Source organism: Sorex fumeus, unplaced genomic scaffold (assembly GCF_029834395.1).
Source record: "Sorex fumeus unplaced genomic scaffold, SorFum_2.1 ptg000015l, whole genome shotgun sequence".
In the NCBI taxonomy this organism is placed as follows: domain Eukaryota; kingdom Metazoa; phylum Chordata; class Mammalia; order Eulipotyphla; family Soricidae; genus Sorex; species Sorex fumeus.
In genome coordinates this window covers 8,287,374-8,311,965 of record NW_026606072.1, presented here as the reverse complement: position 1 = coordinate 8,311,965, position 24,592 = coordinate 8,287,374, and the positions used below count along the sequence as shown (strand labels likewise).

Here is a 24,592-nt window from a genome sequence, read left to right as displayed (position 1 = left end):
TGTCTTATCCCTCTCCTCCCACTTCACAATAAACTAACAAACTAATCCTTACATCACCCAGAAAGCTTCAGTTATTATTTTTTTTTAGGAAATTACCAATTTATTTTAAACAAAGAAATTTAAACAAAACATTTTGAACAAAAAAATAAAAACTGTGCTGGGATTTTTGGTGCCTCTATTTGTGTACTAGGCTTCATTTTTGCATGTTGTGTCACTGACTTCAATTTTCCCACAAGGTCTATTGTCTTTATTCTGTTTTTTTTTTTAGAGGTCACACTCACTGTACTGAGGTCTTACTCCTGGCTCTGTGCTCAAGGATCACCATATGGTGCTAGGGATATAACCTGGGTTGGCTGCAAGAAAAGCACTTTACCAGCTGTACCATCCCTTGGCCATTCAATCTGTAACTATGCCTAGCTTCCTGATTTTTTTTCCTGATTTTTAAGACACAACACAGTAACAAGAAGTCTCACAAAGGAGACATTACTGGGCCCGCTCAAGCAAATTGTTGAACAACAGGAGGACAGTAAGACACAACTCTTTCCCTATAAAAGACTAGGTCTGGGAATAACTCAATGGCAAAAACACCTGCCTTGCAAGCCTGAGCTTGGTGAGGTCATAGTTTATCCCTGCCACTAACCCTATATTCCTGAGTGCAACCCAGAGGCTCTGGATTTGGAGTCCCCAACACCACAACCAAGTGTACGATCTTCAGCACACTGTAATCAAGCAGTGTGCTCAACATTGCAACAACATTGCAACATCAGCCATTGCAACAACAGAAACAAAAGAAGAGAAAAAGGGAGTAATTAAAAATAAAAATGTTTAAATAACATTAAAAATATAAAATTTATCAATAAAATATCAAGACTATAAAAAACATTCTAAGATTCTTCCAACCAAATTGGTGCAATCTTCATTTTTATGAGTCCAGGAGTCTACCAGCTGCATCCACTGGAAGGAAGGTATCCTGAGGGTTGTCAGAGTTGACAGGGATAAATGCCTTCCTTTTGCAAAAATCTATAATTCCTCTAAATTAGGAACCAAGAAAACATAATCAAATTACGTCCAGTGCTTAAAATGCAAATGTTGCATTAATTTCTCTTGGGACTTAGGAGACATTTAACCTTTACAACTGGAATATGGACATAGGAGATAATGAACCTTCTGTTTCTTATTATTATGTATGCATTCATTTTACTATACAAAACATAATTGGGATACAGAAAATGCTAATTACAGTCTTCTCTATTTAACCACCTTGCTTTAATCTCATTTTCCCAGTGCAAATAAACATGACTGTTTTTCTACTGCTTTAAACAGAGCATAGCATACCTTTTGTTTTATAACTTGAGGAAGATTAGTCACAGATCCTGCCCAAGAAGCATATCTCTGTCTATTTCCAGCTGGATTGTCAAGGTCCAGTAAACTCAGGCCAGCCACTAAACCTGCATTTCCCCCTCTGATAAATGGGTCCCCTCTCAGCACATTGCTCCGAGTTCCTACAAAGGTGAAAAATCAGATGAAAAATGTCAGACGTACAAATACAATGAAAGTGAGAATATACAAGCAAAACGTCTATCTGGTATTAAAGTAGAACACATTTAATTACATGACATTCTGGAAAAGAAAAAACCGTAGGCAGTAAAATGGTCAGTGGTTCCCAGGGGTGGACAAAGAATAAATGAGTGGAGCAAAACAGATTTTTAAGGCAGTGAAATTGCTCTGGATGCACACATGGTGCAATAGATTTGTCAAAGCCAATCAATGTACAATACTCTAAGAGTGAACCTAGAATAAGCTATGCACTGTTTGCCACTCAATGCCTCTTTTGCAGACCACAACACCCAAAAGGAGAGAGAGAACACAGGGGATTGCCCTGCCACAGAGACAGGGGGTATGGGGGGATGGGGGTGGGAGGGATATTATCCATGGTGGTGGAAAATGGGCACTGGTGGAGGGATGGGTATCTGATCATTGTATAATTGAAACCAAAGCACAAAAAATTGTAAATCTACAACTTTAAAAAAAATAAAATAAAATAAAGGGAAAAAAAACAGAAAAAAAAAAAAAGAATAAGCTATGCACCCTGGGTGATAATCAGGGGTATGTCCATTGTAAGGAGGAAGAGACTTCTTCAAAATGCTCAAAACAGAGGCCAGGACACTAGTATAGAGAGTAGGGCATTTGCATCATAAGCAGCTGACCTGGGTTCAATCCCTGGCATTCCATATGGTCTCCCTGAGCACTGCCAGGATTAACTCATCAGTGAAAACCACGAGTTACCCCAGAGCATCTCTGGGTGTGTAAAAAAAAAAGTTCAAAACAGTTCTCCCAAGACATGTCACTTGGACTTGTGGATTGTTTCAAGCTAAGGCTAATTAGGACCTAAACTCTCACAAAAAAATTTTCTACCCCCTTAGCTACCCAGAAGAATAAAAACTGAGGATATTGCCTAGAATTCATATTTTTGTCAGAAATAACCTTTATCTATCTAGATGAGAACAAACAGCTGAGCAACTGTTCTTTGTTATACGGGTCACCTCTCTGTCTTCATCATGGGAGTCCCCTCCTTGCTCTTAAAGCCTCCTGTCTCTCTGTCATTGCTTATCTTAGGATCTACACCTTCATTTTGCCTCAATGCCTTTAGGACCTATATTCATGTAGGTTCTCCACATAGAATTAAATTTGTTTTTTTCCCCTACTTCACCTGTTTAAAGCTAATTTGATTGTTTCTCAGCTGGAGGAAAACCTAAAGTGTAAGGAAAAATTTCCTCTCTGCCACTACAATCACGAATGTTCTATCGTGGTATCGTTCACTTACAGTGAGGAATCGTGTGTCCACGTGAGAATGGCAGGTATGTGGGAACTCTGTAATTTTTGTTCAGTTGTGCTATGATATAAAACTTCTTTCAAAAATAATATGTAAAGTGGATGGACATGGAGAGTATCATACTAAGTGAAATGAGTCAGAAAGAGAGGGGCAAGCATAGAATGACTTCACTCATTTGTGGACTATAAAATAATTATAGGAGACTAACTCCTAAGGACAGTCAGAGACAAGGGCCAAGAGGATCACTCCATGGTTTGGAAGCCAGTCTCATGTACTGGGGGAAAAGGCAACTGGGATAGAGAAGGGAACACTAAGTAAATGATGTTTGGAGAGCTCGGTCGGGATGGTAGATGTATGCTAAAAATAGAATATGGACCAAACATGATGGCCGCTTAGTACCTGTATTGTAAACCATAATATGCAAAAGGAGAGAGAGAGAGCGTAAGAGGGAATGTGCCTACCACATTCCCTGCTTCAGGGGGTGGGAATGGATGGGGGTGGCGGGAGGGACACTGGGAACATTGGTGGTGGAGAACGGGCATTGGTGGAGGGATGAGTACTTGAATATTGTATGACTGAAACGGAATCATGAAAGTTTATAAGTCTGTAACTGTATCTCACAGTGATTCATTAAAATGAAATTTTAAAAATCATTTTAAAATATGTATTAAGAGGGAAAAGAAAGTAATCATAACCTGACAGCAAATGATATGAGATAATTATTTTTTTATATTCTTCAAGTAATAAAAGTACTATGGGTCCAGAGGATCGGTGTGGTGGCTAAGTGCAAGGTCCTGAGTTCAAATTCCCAGTCTTCTCATGCTGGGTGTGAGCCTAGACAAGGCTATTTGAGCCTGGAAACCCTGCTGCCTGTGGTTGTTTTGTGCTACAAGCGATTTTCAGCCAGACCTCAGCCAGGTGTGTGTGAAAGCACCACTACTGAAAAAAGACAGGTCATCACCACAAACAGGAAGTGGGAGCTCTGGAGAGCAGATGCTCAAGTACCACCATGAGCACCAAAACTGAAACTTGTGAGCTTCGACAAAGAGTGAACATCCGGGAGAGATCTATGCAAACCTCAGAGAGAACTGCAGTTGAGGGAGTAGCTGCAGCTACCTGATGTGTTACCCCCATGAACATCACAACTAAATATGTGTGTGCACCATTGCCAGGCCTGTGGGTGAGCCCTGGTCATCCCAATACAATAACAGCAGCATCACCAAAAACAAAGAAGGAAAGGGGAAGGGAAGGAAGCACAACATTTTTTTTTTATTTTCAATTTTATAAAAAGTCCCTGGGTCTTAACAACAAAGGGGAAGGGAGGGGGAGAAAGAATCTCTTCATTCTAAAGGTGTGGCATTGTACCCCTAAAACAAATATAGTCTAAATTACCTATATTAGTCAAATATAAGCTAAATTACCTCGATTTCATATAAAACAAATATAGTCTAAATTACCTATATTAGTCAAATATAAGCTAAATTACCTCGATTTCATTTAAATTTGGAAAATAGAGTGAAGGAGAAGGATCAAAAGACTGGCATGCACACTGTGCATGCAAGAACCGAGAATTCAATCCACGGTGTTACATGGTACCCCCAGCACCACCAGGCATGGCCCCCAAAAATAAATAATTATTTAAATAAAATTAAAAGTCTTTTCATGTTCAGCCAATTGAGCTTTAGGAATTCAAAAGAATCTTCATCTTCCTCTCGGTCATCGTCTCTCTAGCACATCTCTCTGTTGACTTCTCCTTTACCTTCCATACCTTCCATATTTCTAATCTTTTCCGGTTCCTGTTTCTCAGATTCTTTCTCAGTCCTTCCTCTATTTTCACTGCTTTGTTTGGACTCAATCATTTCCCCTCTCATCTTTCCCTGCATTAAATTCTTTATTAGTATGCTTCTGTCAACAGGAAGAAATTCCAATTCTTCAAGAAGGCGTCTCAGGCACAACCAAATCTCCTTTCCTTTCCGTTCCTCACACAAAGACTAGCTTGTCCCCTTTACCACCTTCTCTATCACCACCAAGGAATATGAATATGGAACACCTGTGTCACTGAGCAAAACTTGAACCTTTGCCTGAAGGTGTCCCTTTTCTAGCTTCTTCACTATGGACACAAAGAAAGGTAACATACAAGAAGGATTATTTTTTCAGTGCAGAGACAATACCACTCTGAACTTCCAAACCCACATATCTCTCTGCAATGACAAATGGAAGAGAAGTCCCAGGAAGAAATAAGCAATAAAAATAACAATAGAATGCCAATGCAGCCCTTGAACACTAGTAATGAATCACCAGGAAAGGGGACAGAGACTAAGCCTCCAAGCAGTCACTCTTATTCACCTGAAGCTTCTTTTAAGGCATCTTTCAGCCACTCGCAATTCTGTCTCTTTGATCCATAAAATAAAAAGCTGGACCGTGAAGAGGTACATTTCTGTTTATCTTCTGCACTCAGACCTGGGAAGAAATTTGAAACATGTTTAATTTCAGCTTTTGTTGAAAACCTGCTATGAGCAGCCAGGTGTGAGTGGGGAGAAGAGGTTTCCTGCTAATCAAGAACAATAAGATACATACATTTTTGAGTGCTCCCCCAGGATCAATGACTAGAGGAAAGGTTGCAGGACCTTTGTAATTAAACAAAGGAATAGACACATGCGTATAATTGAAGAGAGAAGCACCAAGGCTGGAAAATTTACATTTAGATCACTGAGCAAATGTTAGCTTCTGTTAGCTTTGATGTAAGAGAAGAGTCAGGACAATTTCTGCCTTAAACAGTGCAGCGGAGATATTTCATCCATCCATAGTCAGTTTCTCAGGCATAAAGCAAATATATAAAGATAGGTGTGCTACGAACTTCAGTCTGCCTAATGGAGACTTCAAAACCTGAGTTCTAGTGCTACAGTAAAGAATTTCTAAGAGCTTCAATTCTCCCTTTAAGGATGTTAACAGGGAAGACAGGTAGGGTGCGTGTGCTTGTCTAGGGGGCAGACTGATAGTAGGGCAGGTAGGGTGCTTGTCTTGCACACAGTCAAGCCAGGTTCTATCTCCGGCTTCCTATATTGTTCCCCGAGCACCTCCAAGAGTGATCCCTGAGTGCAAAGCCAGGAGGAAGTCCTGAGCACTCTCGGGTGTGCTTCCCCACCCACAAATACTTTATCGGTAGAATGTAGGACCAATGGAAACACAGAAATATGTTGTAGTTCCCCCCACAAGGTAAGACTACGAATTGTCCTCTGAATCTTAGCTGAGAAGACTTCCTCTTCTCTAAGGTTATATGCAAGAGAGCTTTGACAAAGAGAGGCACTCTGAGAGGTGATTTGGAATGGAGAGGTTGGTGGGTATCCTTATAGGACCAAGCTGAGAAGGAGGACACTTGACTTGAACCATCAGTGAACCTGGGCCCAGAGTCTCTGAGGAAGAGGCAAAGTAGTAAAACATTATTCTCTCCCTTCCTGCATCAGGGTCTACACTGGGATGTCCACAAAACATGAACTCAGAGGTGCGCCTCCATACTAGCAAAATCCTGCCACTCTAGAAGCAACAATCTAGAGATGTTGCTCTAGTCTCTAGGCTAGAGACGTAGGCTATGCTCATTTGGGAGCCAGGTAGACCTCCTTACAGTCTCCATGCACTTAGAGGAGCCTTGTATAGCACTGAGTCTCCACTGCACTGAAAGGAACCAGGTGGCCCTCTCCCTCGTTCCTCAACTCTAAAACTCACCTGTTCTCAAGAAGAAATTCAATGAATTTAAACTATTCTTTCATACAATTACTGGTAACAAGAAAGTGACTGATATCAAGAGCAGATGTTTTTCAGCAAGAGAGTAGTAAAGAACAGAGGTGACTAAAATGGTTCTCTATTGTATTCTTCACTTCTTTAATAGAAGTAAATTCCTCATATGCTTTTCTTGAGCAATATTATTTAATCTGAGAAACAGAAAACATTTTAAAGAGCAGAGGTGAATAAAGTACTTCTTTATTCTTATTTGCTTAATACAAGTAAATTCCTCATCTGCTTTCCTAGAGGAATATTATTTAATAGAAAAACTTTTTAAAGTATCCTAAAATTCTAAATGAGCCACATTTTAGAAATAGCCAATAATGATAATGGCTAATTCACGTTTTAATTTACTTCCAAAAGAGTAAGTAAAAGTAAAGGCCCTCCCGTTGATCATCAATTTGCTCGAGCGGGCCCAGTAACGTCTCCATTGGAGACTTTGTTGTTACTGTGTCTGGCATATCGACTACTCTCGGTAGCTTGCCGGGCTCTCCGAGAGGGGCGGAGGAATCGAACTCGGGTCGGCCATGTTGGCTGCGTGCAAGGCAGACGCCCTACCCGCTGTGCTATCGCTCCGGTCTCTTAAAACTTGAAAGATTTTAATTAGTCTAATGGAGTTCTGCCATTTTTTACTCCTTTGCTATTTAATCTCTATTTGCCATATTTTGTCCTTAAGTTTTTATTAGTGAAACACCATGGGGTACAGTTGTAGACTTACAAATTTTTGTGCTTAGATTTCAATTATACAATGATCAAATGCCCATCTCTCCACCAGTGCCCATTCTCCACCACCACCAGTCCCAGTATCCTTCCCACCCCCCATCCCCCCATTCCACCCTACCTCTGTGGCAGGGTATTCCCTTTTGTTCTCTCTCCTTTTGAGTGTTGTGGTTTGCAAAAGAGACATTGAGTGGCAATCTTGTTCGGTCTATAGTCTACTCTCATCACGCATTTTGCATCCTGAGAGGAACCTCCCAACACCCTTTATTTGGTGCTCCCTTCTCTATCTGAGCTCCCTTTTCCCCTAGCGTGTGCAGCTGTCCTCAAAGCCATGGAGTAATCCTCCTGGTACTTATCTCAGCTATTCTTGGGTGTAGTCTCCTATTTTGTTACTTTTTGTTCCCCAGATGAATGCAATCTTTCTATGTCTGTCCCTTTCTTTCATTTCTTTCATTTCGCTTAGCATGATACTTTCCATTAGTACATTTGTATCTGAATTTCATGACTTCATCTTTTCTCGTTCGTTATCGGAATTAACCAGACAAATTGCTCCACCAACTAAGAACGGCCATGCACCACCACCCACGGAATCGAGAAAGAGCTATCAATCTCTCAATCCTGTCCGTGTCCGGGCCAGGTGAGGTTTCCCGTGTTGAGTCCGTGTGGGCTGGAGTGATAGCACAGCGGGTAGGGCGTTTGCCTTGCACGCGGCCAACATGGCCAACCCGAGTTCGATTCCTCCGCCCCTCTCGGAGAGCCCAGCAAGCTACCGAGAGTATTCGATATGCCAGACACAGTAACAACAAAGTCTCCAATGGAGATGTTATTGGGCCCGCTAGAGCAAATCGATGATCAACGGGAGGGCCTTTACCTTTTACCTTTACCATCTTTTCTAACAGCTGCATAGTACTCCATTGTGTAGATGTACCAAAGTTTCTTTAACCAGTCATCTGTTCTCGGGCACTCAGGTTTTTTCCAGATTCTGGCTATTGTAAAGAGTGCTGCAATGAAGAAAACAACCAACCCCATCAAAAAATGAGGCAACGAAATGAACAGAAACTTCCTCAAAGAAGAAATCCGAATGGCTAAAAGGCATATGAGAAAATGCTCTACATCATTAATCATCAGGGAGATGCAGATCAAAACAACAATGAGATATAATTTTACACCACAGAGACTGGCCCACATCCAAAAGACCAAAAGCAACCAGTGTTGGCGCAGATGTGGCGAGAAAGGGACTCTCCTTCACTGCTGGTGGGAATGCAGACTGGTTCAGCCCTTTTGGAAAACAGCATGGACGATCCTCAAAAAATTAGAAATTGAGCTCCCATTTGACCCAGCTATACCACTCCTGGGAATATATCCCAGAAAGGCAAAAAAGTATAGTCGAAGTGACATCTGCACTTGTTTGTTCATTGCAGCACTCAATTTGCCATATTTTAAAGTTCAGTGGTTTAACAAGACATTATTTCCCCCATTGAAATCCCTGTATTGTTTCATATAACAATTATTTAGTACTCTACCATGTTCTTTGAATTTTTCTGAGTCCATATAAAATAGAACTTGGTATTCTCCTCCTAAGGACCCAGACTGCAGATAATGTGTCCCATACTGGTCAATCAGTCTTCGGTAGGCACTGTAGTCATACAGAGAGGGAAGGTAGGAGAGTTCCTTCCAGAATGATTCTGAAAGTTGCAAAAATTCTGGATTGTTATTGATAAACTGAGCCACTTCAACAGTGTTCTGAACAACCATCAGTTGGTAACTCTGTGGAAAGAAGAGATATAAAAGCAATGGTAATAGTCCTCTGCTCAATGTCACCATCAGAGAACACCTCCAATTAATCCAGACTATAGAAATTTTTATTTTTGATGCATACAGAAGTGTCTTTTGGATCCATCCCACTGAAGCAATTCAGAAATGTTTGAATCCTAAAAAGGAATCATTTCTGAGTTATTACATGGTAATTCCATTTACAGATGATCTTTAAATCCCCAAGACCATGTGTTACTATGTGTTCCTCAACTACAAAAAAGGACTCAAATATACATTATAAAATTAGGACAATTTTAACTGGAATATTTTAATGTAATGTTTGTTTTTAAATGTCTTCAAATAAGAATTATTTAATAAAAAATAAAAAGTACAAATAAATATATTTTTAAAAAGAATTGTCTTCTAAAGGTCATACTCGGCATGCTCAGGTATTACTTCTGGCTCTGGACTCAGGAATCATTGCTGGAAGGGTTCTAGGGACCATACAGAGTACTGGGGATCAAACCCCAGATTGGCTGCATGCAAAGAAAGTTCTCTTTGAAAGAGGAACTATTCTGCTTTTTTTTAAAATGAAAGCTGATCGTTTTGATTAATGTTAGAAATAAATCATGGGTAGCTTGCCAGAAATAAATCAGTGAAATAAAGAAAAGTTTACTAATATTTTTACTAACCTTTTGCCTATGAGCTTCAAATCTTCCTGAAAAATATCTAGATGAAGAAGATTTTGAAGATCCAAAGAAGGACTTTTTACTCTGAGATGACGTCTGATGTATTGATGTTTCTTTTACATAAGACCAAGTACTGTTGTAAAATTCATAATTAAAATCATTATTTATTTTCACCTATAAAGAAAATGAAGAATTTTGCTATGACTAAATTAAGAGTTTGGATATAACTGAGAATCTAATCATGGTTTCATTAATACAAAAACTGATTATATCTTTATGTAATTTTTTCCAAAAGACAAAGTGTTTCCTTCACAGAAAACAACTGGGACTTATTAAAACCAGGCTTGTCTGAGTACAAGAAATATAGTTCATTCTCCAACTAGCTTTTGTTTAGAAGAAATATAATATCAATAATGGTAATGCCAACTAAGTCACAAGATGTGGGTACAAAAATTGTCCTTTTTATTGTGACTGAAATCTCCAGTCTATCACAAAGTGGAATGGGTTATCTGTCCCCATCTCCCTGTACTTCCAGAAGTCTCTGCAGTCACATTCATGAAGTACTTTCAGCACCATTTAAACTCATTTACTGCTTATAATCCAGAGACTCATAAATAAATCTCAAAAGAGATCAACACGTTCCAGAGATTCTCTAAGACACTGTGCAAGGCTAAGTCACCCAAAGCCACCATCAAATTAAAAATCTAACTCCAGTTGTATCAATTTGTTAAAAATTCTGGACTTCCTGGAGAGTGAATTCTCTCTACAACACTGATAAACCAGATTCATAGCACACCAGATTGGATGGGATGTAACATAAAAAGGAACCAATCTCAATTAACAAAATAAAAAGACAGGGGATATGGTGCTGCCAGCAGGTAAACCCGTACCTGTGGGGCGAATGTATCAGCAGTCTGATGGTGCCTTCAAACTTCCAGATACCCCAAAATTGCTGCTGTGCCTTTGACAATACCTCAACAACTGGGGCCAAGTTTACCAAGAAATTAAATGGCCAAAAGTTAGGTATGTGGGAGACACACCCACAAACCACATCCGGCTCAGATATATAAGCCCATTTATTGGCCTTATTTCAGAGACCCATAAATCTCGAAAGAGATCAAAAGACTCAGTTAGGGCCTGTAGTGCAGAAGTATACAGGCACCCATGACTAAGAGCTTCAGGCCGCTTGGATCAGGACTGGGCCTCCTCCCCACAGGTCCCTGGTTTTCCGGTAGCTTGGCAGTCACACCCACAAACTGTCCCCAGTGCCATGTACTCTCAACAGCCAAGATACAGGGACTATAAACTAAAACTACCAAAAGAGAGTGCCACAAAATGTCCTGACTCTGTGCCAGGCTGTTTTCACCAGGGCGCCCCAGAGAGGGGCACGTGAGAGCCCTCCCTGCCCAAAGGAACCCAGCTCTGGCAACCAAAAACCTCCACAACCCAATCGCCACCACGCTCAAGGCCGCTCCCCACGCACTCAGGCTGAGCCTCATGCACAAGTTCTTACTTTGGAGAACCTGGCAGGCTGCCTAGGTAATTTGGAACTTTGTGATCTTGGACTCTGAGCTCAACGGAATGGGGAGCGGAGATCCTCTGCCTGCTTTCCCTAGTCTCCGGTGACCCAGGGGTCATGCCCAAAGCCACCTCCTACCAGTGCCAGATAATCTCACTATCAGCCACCGTCCAGATCACATGGCTGCTTCTCCCAAAAGGGAACAGAACATGAGGTCCATAACCATGTCACCGGACTCCGTGCCAGGCTGTTTCACATGGGGTGCCCCAGAGCGGGGTGGGTGAGAACCCTTCCCGCCCCATGGGACCCAGTTCCAGCAGACAAAATCCTCCACAACCCAACAGCCACCACGCTCAAGGCTGCTCCCACGTGCTCGGGCCAAACTTCATGTATGAGTAAACGTATTCCTGGAACAAAAGCGGCCCCCCAACACATAATAAAACACTCCTACCCATTCTCCATAATTACCACAGCACAATTGATGGAGTTCATATAGTAGGCAACAAATCACAGAGGGAAATATATATAGAATATCCATATACACATTTTTTCAGTTATATATACCAAAGTTCACATCACCCAAATTTTAACAACATGTTAGTATCCTTAGTGGCTTAGAATGTCTTAATGGCTTCTGCCAAAAAAGAACAATTTTCACAGTTTCCTATATGAACACTTTTATGTAAGCTCGATTTTTTGCTCGAGCGGGCCCAGTAATGTCTCCATTGGAGACTTTGTTGTTACTGTGTTTGGCATATCGAATACGTCACGGGGAGCTTGCCAGGCTCTGCCTAGTGGGAGAGATACTCTCGGTAGCTTGCCGGGCTCTCCGAGAGGAGCGGAGGAATCGAACTTGGGTCGGCCATGTTGGCTGCGTGCAAGGCAAACGCCCTACCGCTGTGCTATCGCTCCAGCCCTTTTATGTAAGCATGTTCAGGAATTCTTCATAACAGACAATACGAAATATATTATTTCAGTTGTTTTTTGGGACAGGGATTGGGGTTTGGGATGGAAAAAACCTGAATTTGGTGGTGGGAAAGTGTTATGGTGGTGGGATTGATGTTTGAATATTGAGTGTAATAAAACATTGTGAACTAACTTAGAAAATTAAAAAAAATTAAAAAGGGGGAAAAATAATGTGGAGTTCATGCCCAATTCAATCAGCTTATCAAATGCTGAATAAATAACAGTGCTCCTACATTATAAAAAGAAAAAAGAAAGAAAAAAATGTATGTATAAAGACAGAAGGCTTAACCTGTAACAACATCTTAGTTATTTCTTATATATGAACTTAGTATCTTCAAGGTGAGAAACACTTCACTAATTTTCTGCTAAGGAAATATTTTTTAATCATTCTCTTAGCAAATTATTGATAACAAGCAATATTAAATAAATTATTGAGGACCTGGCGGAGTCTCCTGCCCCCATGCCTGGCTGTCCTCACAAAGGTCCCTTGGAGGGGGGCGGGTTGAGTTTCCCTCCCACCCCCACCCCGAGTAGTGCCCCAGCAGCCAAAGACTCCAGAACCAGCCACAGCCATGCTGAGACCACTCTCCACACGTCTGGACAAGCCTCATGCATGAAGGAACCAGCAGAGGAACCCAGGCATGCGGGTCCCAGGGCTGAGATCTCCAAGCTTGCTCAGATCGGGATTGGGCCTTCTCCACCCAGATCCCCCATCTTCCTGTAGGCTGGCGTCACATCCACCAGCTGCTGCCAGTGCCAGGTTGGTCCCATCAATGGCCAAGACCCAGAGACTATAAAACCTAGCTCACTGAAGCGTGCAGCCGCACTTACAGCCACAGGACATCTTTCTATCTCGTTCTTACTTTGGAGAACCTGGCAGGCTGCCGAAAGTATCCTGCCCGCACAGCAGAGTCTGACAAACTTCCCGTGTCATACTCAATATGCCAAATACCAGTAACAATGATGGGTCTCATTCTCCTAACCCTGAAAGAGCATTGAATATGGCTCTATTAAAATCTCAGGGCTAGGAAGAAGGAGACATTATTGGTGCCTGCTTGAGGCAATCGATTAAGGGGTGGTTGGGAAAATTGGAGACAATGGTAGTGGGAAGATGTAATGGTGGTGTTGGAACATTGAATGTCTGCAACAAATCATCAAGAACAACTTTGTAAATCATAATGTATATATTAAATGTACAGGGAAAATTGAAATATAAATTAATTAATTTAAAAAAGAGAGAAAGAGAGATATTTCCTGGGTAACATGTGTCTTGCATGTGTCTGATACCGGTTCCATCCCCAGGACCACATATGAGCCCCTGAGCACCACCAGGAGTGAGCCCTGAGCCCAGAACCAGGTGTGGTCCAAAAACAAACAAACAAAAATAAGTCAAAACCTATAATTTTATTCAAAATCTGTTTTTATATTACTATGCTTACATACTCTGGTTATGTTACATAGATCTGCTAGAGTCAAGAATGTAAAGACAGTATTCTTGAAAATTATTTTTTAATCTCTTATTAATCCATGAGTTCTGCAAAGGCAGGCATTGTGTTCATTATAGCTTTTTCACTTCTGTATTTTCCATGCCTGGTATACTGTTGTTTGGAGGTGGAGGGGAGAAGGGGGAAGCACTGATGCTAAAAACTGGATGAATGATTGAATAAATAAAGTCTGTCTTCCCACATTTAAATAAATACTGTAATCTTATTTACACTTACTTGTAGAGTATCTTGACAGAAAGGGATAAACTGTATAATTAGCATTGCTATTAATTTTAATGCTGCCTTTCAGGATAAAATATTAAATTTCTGATAATTTTTTTAAAAATGAATAAACATATTCCTTTTTATGGGTTAGAGCGATAGCACAGAAGTAGGGTGTTTGCCTTGCACTCAGCCAGCCCAGCCGAGTTTGATTCCTCCACCCCTCTCAGAGATCTCGGCAAGCTACTGAGAGTATCTCACCCGCGGGGCAAAGCCTGGCAAGCTACCCATGACATATTCAATATGCCAAACATAGTAACAACAAGTCTCAAAATGGAGCCGTTACTGGGCCCGCTTGAGCAACTCGATGAACAACGGGAGGACAGTGCTACAGTGCTACATTCCTTTTTTTTATTAAACATTTCCTGGGACTGGAGAGATAGCACAGTGGGTAGGGCATTTGCCTTGCACACGGCCAACCCGGGTTCGATTCCCAGCTTCTCATATGGTGCCCTGAGCACCGCCAGGAGTAACTCCTGAGTGCAGAGGCAGGAGTAATCCCTGTGCATCACCGGGTGTGACCCAAAAAGCAAAATAAATAAATAAATAAATAAATTCAACTTTTCCTTCTCTTCCTTATACTTTGGGACCAAGGTTGATTTAGGCATCCTCTTAAACCATTAGATTTTCCCCTCTAGTTACTTGAAACACCACATATAAGTGATATCATCCTCTGTTAATCTTTCTTCTTCTTCACTCTTTCATTTAACAGGAGGCAGGTGAGAAGTAACAGGAGCAGGAGCAAGGTACATCATTGGTGTTAAGAAATGATAGAGTTAAATATCCAAACCAAGAGTCAACAAAACTGAAATCCTGAGACCCAAACTTTAACAACCAAATTCATTTTTTTAATTAAATCATCATGAAATACAGTCACAAAGTTGCTCATGATTGGTTTTCAGTCATACAATGTTCCAACACCCATCCCTTCACTAGTGTACATTTCCCACAACCAATGTTCCCAGTTTCCCTCCTTCCACCCTCGCCCCCACCCAGTCTGCCTCTGTGGCAGACGCTCTCTCTCTATCTATCTATCTATCTATCTATCTATATCTATCTATCTATCTATCTATCTCTCCCCCACCCAACTCTTCCACCCAATTCCTTTTGCTCATTATGGTTTGCAATACAGGGACTGAATGGTAGTAATCAAATTTTAAAAGGCTTCTGTCAAGATGGCCGTCTTGGGGTGAAGCAGGGGTGTTGGATGGGGCATAGGACAGGAACCTGGGAGTGCCAGTGGAGGGAAATTGACATTGGTGACAGAATTAGTGATGGAACATTGTATGTCTAAAACCCAAATTTGAATAACTTTATAAATCACGGTGCCTTAATAAAGTAAAATTTGGAAAAAAAAATTCAACATTTAGCACACAAGTGAGCAGCTTAACAAAGATATACTAATAGAGAACTACAAAATGTTTGCTTAACTCTCATCTAAGAGAGGAAAACAGGTAAAAATAATTAGATCTTTAAGGAAGTTTAGGCTATTTATGTAATATAGTATTTTTATAGGATGGATTTATGTCAGAAGGACACAGTATAGAAAAGATGAAGTAATGAAATTTTTATATAGGTGGATCAACATGGAGAGTATCATGTTAAATGAAATGAGTGAGAAAGAGAGAGACAGACATAGAAAGATTGCACTCATTTGTGGAAATAAATTTACAGAATGGGAGACCAACGCCCAAGAATAGTAGAGATAAGTACCAGAAGGATCACTCCACAGCTTAGAAGCCAGCCTCACATGCTGGAGGAAAAGGCAGCTCAGATATAGAAGGGACCACCAAGTAAAGGGTGCTAGGAGAACCCACTAGGGATGAGAGATGCAGGCTGAAAATAGACTATAGACTATAAACATGATGGCCACTCAATACCTCTATTGCAAACCACAACACCCAAAAAGAGAGAGAGCAAGAGGGAATGCCCTGCCACAGAGGCGGGGTGGGGGTGGTGGGAGGGATGCTGGGATCATTGGTGGTGGGAAATGGGCACTGGTGGAGGGATGGGTACTCAATCATTGTATGACTGAAATTCAAACACGAAAGTTTGTAAGCCTGTAACTGTACTTCACGGTGATTCTATAATTAATAAATAAATAAATATTTAAATTAAAAAAAACAGAAGGACACAGTAAAGAATTTAACTTTCTACTTGATTTGAACAAATCTTAAAATTGTACTTTTTTTCCTCTGTTCTATATAGTAGAAGAAAATCATCATAAAAGAATTGTTTAAAAGACAACAGGATTGGGGCTGGAGCAATAGCATTGGCGTTTGCCAATCCGGGTTCGATCCCCAGCGTCCCATATGGTCCCCTGAGCACCGACAGGAGTGATTCCTGAGTGCAGAGCCAGAAGTAATCCCTGTGCATCGCTGGGTGTGACCCAAAAGGCAAAAAAAGAAAGACAACAGGATTGTTATACATGGCTAACAAAAATGATAGCTCTGGCATTCATAGAAAAGACAATAATTTACTTAGCCTTTACTTTATCCTCTACTAAATACCAAAATATGGTATTCACAGGGAGCTGACAAACATTATAAATATTAGAAACATCCAGTAAAAGGAAGAGAGTCAAAAAAAGTAAAAACTCACATGGGCTGGGAAGAGAGGCAATAGAACTGGAGCTCACGCGTGCAGGAAGCCCAGGTTCTAGCTCAAGCACAACATGTCACTCCAAGCACCACCCCGAACAATGCTTGGAGATAATTTTTCCCAAAAGTGGGACACACCTTAGCTCTAAAAGTATTCCAGATCTCTCCCCCCACCTCTCTCTCCCCTCTCTCTCTCTCTCTCTCTCTCTCTCTCTCTCTCTCTCTCTCTCTTTTTCTCTCTCTCTTTCTCTCTCCCTCTCTGTAGCAATTTTAATTACTCCTGGTGAGGTCTGGGGTACCATATGGGATGCTGAGGATCGAACTTGGTGGTCTTGTGTGCAAGACAAGCACTCTACCTGCTGTACTATCACTTCAGCCCCATTTTTCTCTCTTTTCATAGTTTCAAAATAAGACATTTCAAAAAATAAATTAAAAAAATAGAAACAAAAGGAACACTTAGAACCATCAACCACCATATGTAATTTTAGATTCTCATTTGACAACTAGATATTTTTTAAAGAGCTGAATCTGAATCTTTATGTAAATATTTAATTGTTTTAAAATCACAGGCAATAATTCTTTGAAAAAGTTAAATACCATGAGAATAAAACAAAACATGTAAAATAATCTCCTCTTGAGGCGGAGGAGGAGGAGGAGGAGGAGGAGGTGGAGGAGGAGGAGGAGGAGGAGGAGGAGGAGTAAGAATTGGTGGGGCAGAGAACCTGGGGAGTGGGAATCAGTGCTAGGAAATGTACACTGGTGGAGGAACTGGTTTTGGAACATGACATGACCAAAACCCAATTATGAACAGCTTTGTAATGGTTTATCTCACAGTGACACAATAAAAAAAATTTAAATAAAAAAATAAAATAAAATAATCTCCTCTCACAATATCTGCTCTATATAAATAATCGCAGTGGTACATTTCCTTCCACAAGCATTTGTTTTTATTTTATATCCATAACACATGTGTTTGAGATAAAGCCCAAAAAGGCACAAGAAAAGTTAAAATGAAGAATATGGTATACTTTACATCAAAACTAAAAAGAAAATGACAGCATACTAGGCAGCCCTTTTAAATGAGGCTTTATGAAAACAAAATAGATACTTTAAATTATAAACAGATATATAATAATCTTGTTTGCTACAATCATGCAAACAAGTATATGCTAAGGAAAAGAAAAAGACAAGAAGATATTTAGAAAAATATCAAAAAACAGTATATGTCTTTTTTATGCCTATGTTAAAAATTAACTATGCAAATGGAATTATCAGAAAACAAATTCAAAAAAGTCAATTGATTGCTGTATGATTTTGACCTTTCTTAATCCAGTAGAGGGAAACCATAAGCATAAGTGCCCTAAGTGCCATACTCAGTGCTGTGTGCTGGGAAGTTTGTCCAGTCCTATAAAGAAGCACCTTAAATTCTTCTCACAAAACTGATTTCAGGGTCCAGAGAGATGATACAGCAGTTAGGGCACTTGCCTTAGACATGGCAGACTGTTTCAATCCCTAGCATCAGCAGAGTAAAAACCCATTAGCACCACCAGGAGAGGCCAAACAACTAGTTTAAAGGCTATTTCAAAAGTTTTGTACATAGCATAATTGTCAATCCTATTATTTCCTTCAGCCTCAGATATCCTTAACCACTTTCTTTATTAACACTGCCACTATCAAAGAGAAACTCCTTCAACTCCCCGATAACAAATCTACAAGCTCACTATCATTCGTCTCTTCCTTTCCTCCAAAGGTGTGCGTCCTCTTGTCTAAATTTTCTTTTGTCCCTCCAACACTTCCTCCAACTTCTCCAAATAACTTAAATTGTTTTCTCTCCCACAGCTTCACTTTTTTTCCTAGGCTGAATCGTGCTGCACAGTATATACACACACATTCTAACCTCACCAAAGCATCAGACACCAAAGGGTTCTTACAATCACAGTTCTTGGGTTTCTCATCTACCACCTCCCTGATTGTGAGTAATTAGCATTTCTTTGTCTCAGTTTCTTTTTCAGTTTCATTTCTTTGTCTCAGTTACCTCATCTATATAAAGATTGGTGAAAATTTCTTAGATTATCACATAGGAAAAAAAATCTAAACACAGTTAAGAAATAGCTACACAGACTGGAGAACAGGAGGCCCAGGTTTGATACCTGGTTTTTCTAGGTACCCCAAGCACCGATGGGAGTTATCCCCAGAGCACTGAACCCACAGTATCTCCTGAGCATGGCCAGTGTGGCAAAAAAATAAAAAAATAAATACTTAAAACACTACTTGGTACATAAAGCATTCTAATTCTGCGTGAGCTGCTTTTAATCAACATGCAAATTATTTCTCTTAATACAGTAGATTTGGAAATCTCCAATTTCTAGAATTATAACATTAGAAGAGACAGCAAATCATATAATTATTTGTTAAAAATGATATGCATATGGGAATCTCATTTCTGTTCAAAAAATACATAATGCAGTACATCAAGACAAAATACAGATGGATACAGGAGTTTATTAATTTTCTCTACCCTAATCTTTACTCATCACCATCTGCAACTCGTTACATGCTGAGAATAAGTACACTATCTTTCAACCATCTCCCAGGCCAAACTAAGCAGAGGGTATGAACAAAGTGGCCAAGGGGGAGAAATGTGCTTATATTTCAAAGCCATTCTTGTGGTATAAAAGATATGAGAAAACAGAATGTGCAAGGAATCCAAATAGATGGCTGACTCAATAAGTACGAAACAAAACAGATTTTAAAAGAGATTCTGTTTTATGTCTATTACTAATAGTTTTATTATTAATTAAGGTAAGTGTCACCTTTCAGGAAATGGACTTAAGAGTAATCTGAATTGAGGCCAGAGATGTGGCCTAGTGGTGCAGTACCTGCTGTGCATTTAGAGGACCTGAGTTCATTCTCCAGCACCACAGAAAATCATCACGGTTGTCATCATCCCCATTTGAATTGGCACAATGCTCAATCAACCCTAGATGCTTCTGTTCCCTGAATATCTTGAATTACATTTCCTTTTTATCTTACACATCTTCACTGAAACTTCAAGAAGCATTCTCACAGAACCAAATACAAGTCATTTTATTGGCAGAATTCAAAATTTCAATCATGAGGATTTTGAATAAATGCCAAACCATTCATTTTATCATCATCAACTTTCTTCATAAATTTGACTCCCAGCTTCTCACTCTTCTACAAGCAATGTATATTTTACAACTGCAATTCCAGCACGACCAAATGCTCACGAATCTGAATTGTCATGGGATAGCTCTAGGTCTCATCATCTAGAGATCCCAGTTATGTGTCTGTTCAAATTTAGCTTTTCCATGAACTAACGATGCTGGGGGTTTTGTGGGGTTTTTGGGGGGGAGTTAATATTCACCACCTGCATATTCACCACTGAGTTTAGCATATTGTATCCTATCTACACAATGTGTGAAGACTGAGTTTAGTCTTCAAAGCCTGACAAACTGCTTATTGTCTTCTACCTCCTGTCTCTCAGGCTGGATCCTCAAAACATCCCTAATACTTCACTCAGTAACAGGCTATAATTTCCATCTACTTCTGACAAACACCTTCAAACTTGGTGATTAGAAAGGCATTTCAGATGTCAATCCAAAAGCCAAGCCGTGTTGAAAAAAATTAATATCAGAATTATTGTTATTAAATTATTCCCTTCAGAAGGTACAGACTTTCAGCATGTTTACCTTCCAACTCTATCGGAAACATTCTTCCTTATTGTTTTCTCTGCCTTATGAGTTTTTAAGTTGATCCACATACACATATATATGCATGAAATCCCCCTTTTAATTTATGAAAGAATTATCAATATGTCTTCCTACAAATAGGAAAAAAAACTCTACATACAAATGCCTATCTTGGGTTTTTTTCCTGACCAAAGGTTAAATTACAATGCATATTATTTGCCGTATGGAATTTAGAAAAAGTAAATGAAATATAGCAGGAGAGTTAATTATATTTAAAAAATTAAAAATTATAAATTCTGACAGACTGAATGAAAATGTTGCTGCTGATTAATTCAGTCACTGTCACTGTCACTGCCCTCCCGTTGTTCATCGATTTGCTCAAGCGGGCCCAGTAACACTGTAAGACTTGTTACTGTGTTTGGCATATCAAATACGTCACGGGGAGCTTGCCAGGCTTTGCCGTGCAGGCGGGATACTCTCAGTAGCTTGCCAGGCTCTCCGAGAGGGGCGGAGGACTCGAACTTGGGTCGGCCGTGTTGGCCACGTGCAAGGCAAACGTCCTACCTGCTGTCAGTATTTAGCCCAAAACAGTTGAAGTTCTCTTGATCTCTACATATAAAAGTAGTAAAAATAAAATAGTGAACAATAATAAACAGTAAAATTTTCAGCTAGAGATGTTGTAAGGATCAAACCTATAAAAATTGACTATATCCAGACCCCACAATAAATATTCATTCAAAAATCTTCAGCTACAATTATTTTTCAGATCAGTTCCACTTTCCATTTTCATAATTTCAATAACTTCTAAATATAATTTATTCAGTTACAACTTGACCTATTTCACATTTACAATTTATAATCAACTGTTTTTTCTGGAGAGAGTTAATTTTTTTTTAATTTTTTTTTTATTACTGAAACACCATGAGGTACAGTTGTAGATTTACAATTTTTTGTGCTTGGGTTTGATTATACAATGATCAGATACCCACCCCTCCACCAGTGCCCATTTTCCACCACCATGGATAATATCCCCCCCACCCCCATCCCCCCATCCCCCCCTTTGTGGCAGGGCAATCCTGGAGAGAGTTAATCTTAAGAAACAAAAGACCTCGCCTCCTCCAGATGGAACCCCAGTGACCATGAGCTCTACAGTAATAGCTCGAGTGTGCGGGAACCAGGACTTGTACTTTTACTCCAAACTGCCAGGACCACCCCAGCTCCCAGGTAACCTCTGATTCCAGAAGTCATGCCCATAACCCGCCCCCCAGTGCCATCTTTACAGCACACAGCCACAGAGAAGAAAGGCCGTTGGGCAGCTCCACAGCTCCCGGAGAATGCTCCAGGTCCCAAAAAGAGCCAAGATCACTGGCAAGTCCCAGATGGGGTAGGTGCCACATCCCGCCTCCTCCAGATGGAACCCCGGTGACCATGAGCCTCTACAAGCATAGCTCGAGTATGCGGGAACCAGGACTTTTACTCCAAACCGCGTGACCGCTTACGCTTACGCAGCTTATGCGACCACACGACATCTCCCTATATACAAAGTGATCAATGGAAAGTAAATCATCCAACGTTTCTCCCTGAAAATCAGGCTTAACTCTTATACAAACCACAACACCCAATAGGAGAGAGAGAACAAAAGGGAATGCCCTGCCACACAGGCAGGGTGGGATGGGGGGATGGGGGGGTGGAAGGGATACTGGGATCTGTGGTGGTGGGAAATGGTCACTGGTGGAGGGATGGGTATTCAAAACAAATTAATTAATTTTTAAAAAAAGAAACAAAAGGCCTTTCTGAAAAAAAAATCAACGATGAGATATTACCTAGAACCAGCAAGTATGATCCATACCAAACCCTTGAAGCTACCAGTACTGGCTGGGATATGGTGAAAAACAAGCCCTCCTTGACTCTCCGTGGGAAGTCCATTGGTTTAACCTCTATGGAAAACAGTTTGGAGGTATCTCAAAGATTAAAAGTAGGACTACCAGATGACCCAGTGATTCCACGTCTAGGAGGCTACATCAAAAACACAAAAATATATTAATGAACAGACCTATGCTCACTGTATATAAATGCGCAGACCTAAGCTCATTTTATATATTTATAAATATATAAAATATAAAAATATTTACTCAAAAATATATAAATGCACATACCTATGCTATTTGTAGTGCTACTTACAACAGCCAAGGTTTACTTGCCTCTCATGCACTGGAATTCAATCCCTGGCTCTGCCTATGGTCACCAAAACCTCATCAAAATATTAAATGAACAACCCAAATGCCCATTGTCAGATGAGTAAGTGAATTGTAGATATATACACACAATGAATGCTACTCAGTTATAAGAAAAGGGAGGAGATGGTTGCAGGCACGGAGAGATGAATAGACATTAGCAAAACTGCTCAAAAAATTAATGCAATAAAATTACTTATAACAACTAAGTTTTTTGTATATAACTTCAAAAAAGAAAATAAATTGACCCTTCTCTCTGAGCATAATGGTTTTGGTTTACAAGTTTAGAATAATAGGTAGGGAGCACTGCATTTTGAGTTTCTGTAGCTGAGAAGAAAGAAGGAATTCAAGGAAGAGGAGAGCAAGAAAGAGACTAACATATAATAGGAGCAGGAGTTTCACTTTAAGGTCATTATAGCATTTTAAATGAAGATTCCAGTGTTCTGTTGCAAGAGAAAATCTCAGTTTATACTTCAGTTAGATCTTCAGTAATGGTCCTTTAGAGACAAAATTGTTTTGTGTGAACACACTTCGTGTTGAAATGCAGGAACAGGCTAAGTTCAGACGTGTGTGCGATAGTATCAGCATGCAAGATGCAGAAACCTAGAGCCAGAAAAGGCCCAAGACCATAAAAAAAATGTGCAAGTGAGACAATACCTATCTATATTGACAAGAACTGAAACACAGACTTCTTCATTGATTCTGATTATGGTACAAATGATGCATCCATTTTGGAAACATAAGCAATAAGATATACATGATCTACATGGGAGTAATTACTTCCAACAATATGCCCTAGAGAAAATCTAGCTCATTTTCATGAAATTAGTGAACAAGAATGTTCAAGGCACTTCTGTGTGGAAAAAAAAAAACTGAAAACAGTGATTAAAATGTCATCCTATCACACCAATAAATTTCAAGACCATAAATTTAAGTGAAAATTAAAAAGAGAATAATATTCACAATATGATTTATTTATATAAATGTCAAAGAAAAACAGGCCTAAGAAAATCACAATCGCTCATTCACCAGGTACCCACCCAGCACCAGGGCCCCTCTCCAGGCCTGCACGGCCAACTAGATCCCCTGAGAACAGCCAGTTTTCACCCTTCGTCAGCAGGGGACAACGGGAATTGAGGGACACTGCACAAAAACAAAGCTAAACCGCTGCAAGCACTCTCTCCTCATTCACCAGGTACCCACCCAGTGCCAGGATCCCTTCCCAAAGCCGCGGCCACTAATGCAGCCACGAGTTATTCTCCCATTGCATATCCCATAGGAGCCATAAGTTACCTTCTTAGATGGAACTTTCACTAGGTTAGCTTAACCACCAGAAACACATTAGCCAATAATTCATTAATCCCATCTCAATTTATTCTGCATCTCAAGCAGAATAGTAAGAGTGAGCATGAAGGTCTAAACCACACTGGTCACAATTGTAAAGCAACACAAAAGCTCACCAAGCTTTCTTATTGAAGAGGCTAGCCCAGAAAACACCAATAGTAATGAAGTGATAGACAACTTCTCTGACAAGGAATTTAGAAGGGAGCTACTGAGGATGCTTAGAGAGCTAAAAGAAACAATGGAAAGCAATGCCACTAAAAGACAAGAGGATTTGAAGGTAGAAATGAGGAAAATGCAAATGAAAATGTCAGACCTGTAAAAACCTGGTAGGCAAATTGAAAAACTCAGTGAAGGCCTCAGCAGCAGAGTAACAGCTGCTGAGGACAGAATCAGTGAGCTCGAAGATGAAGTCCAGAGACTCTTCAGAAAAGAGCAGAAAATAAAAAAGAGACTCACAATTCGGGAACAGATGGCAAGAGAAGATTGTGATGAAGCCAAGAAGGGTAACATAAGAATTATTGGAGTCCCAGAGGTACAGGAAGAAAACCATGATGAAGAAGAAACTGTCAAAGACATCATTGCTACAACATTTCCAGAGCGAGCTGAAGAAAACATGTGACTACATTTAGGAGGCCCGAAGGGTACCAGCTAGAAGAAATCCGAAAAAAAATAC

At 40.1% G+C, this 24,592-nt stretch overlaps 1 protein-coding gene across 1 annotated transcript in view; it reads right to left on the bottom strand.

Annotated features, from left to right (window-relative positions):
• The window catches only part of C7 (complement C7), a 69,690-nt gene that overhangs the window by 24,176 nt on the left and 20,922 nt on the right, over window positions 1-24,592 (bottom strand). The window contains exons 7-10 of the mRNA XM_056112126.1: window positions 9,781-9,951; window positions 8,857-9,100; window positions 5,180-5,293; window positions 1,336-1,502 (exon numbers count right to left, since the gene is read on the bottom strand). Of these exons, the coding sequence (XP_055968101.1) occupies window positions 1,336-1,502; window positions 5,180-5,293; window positions 8,857-9,100; window positions 9,781-9,951 (696 nt within the window). The remainder of the gene's footprint in view (window positions 1-1,335; window positions 1,503-5,179; window positions 5,294-8,856; window positions 9,101-9,780; window positions 9,952-24,592) is intronic.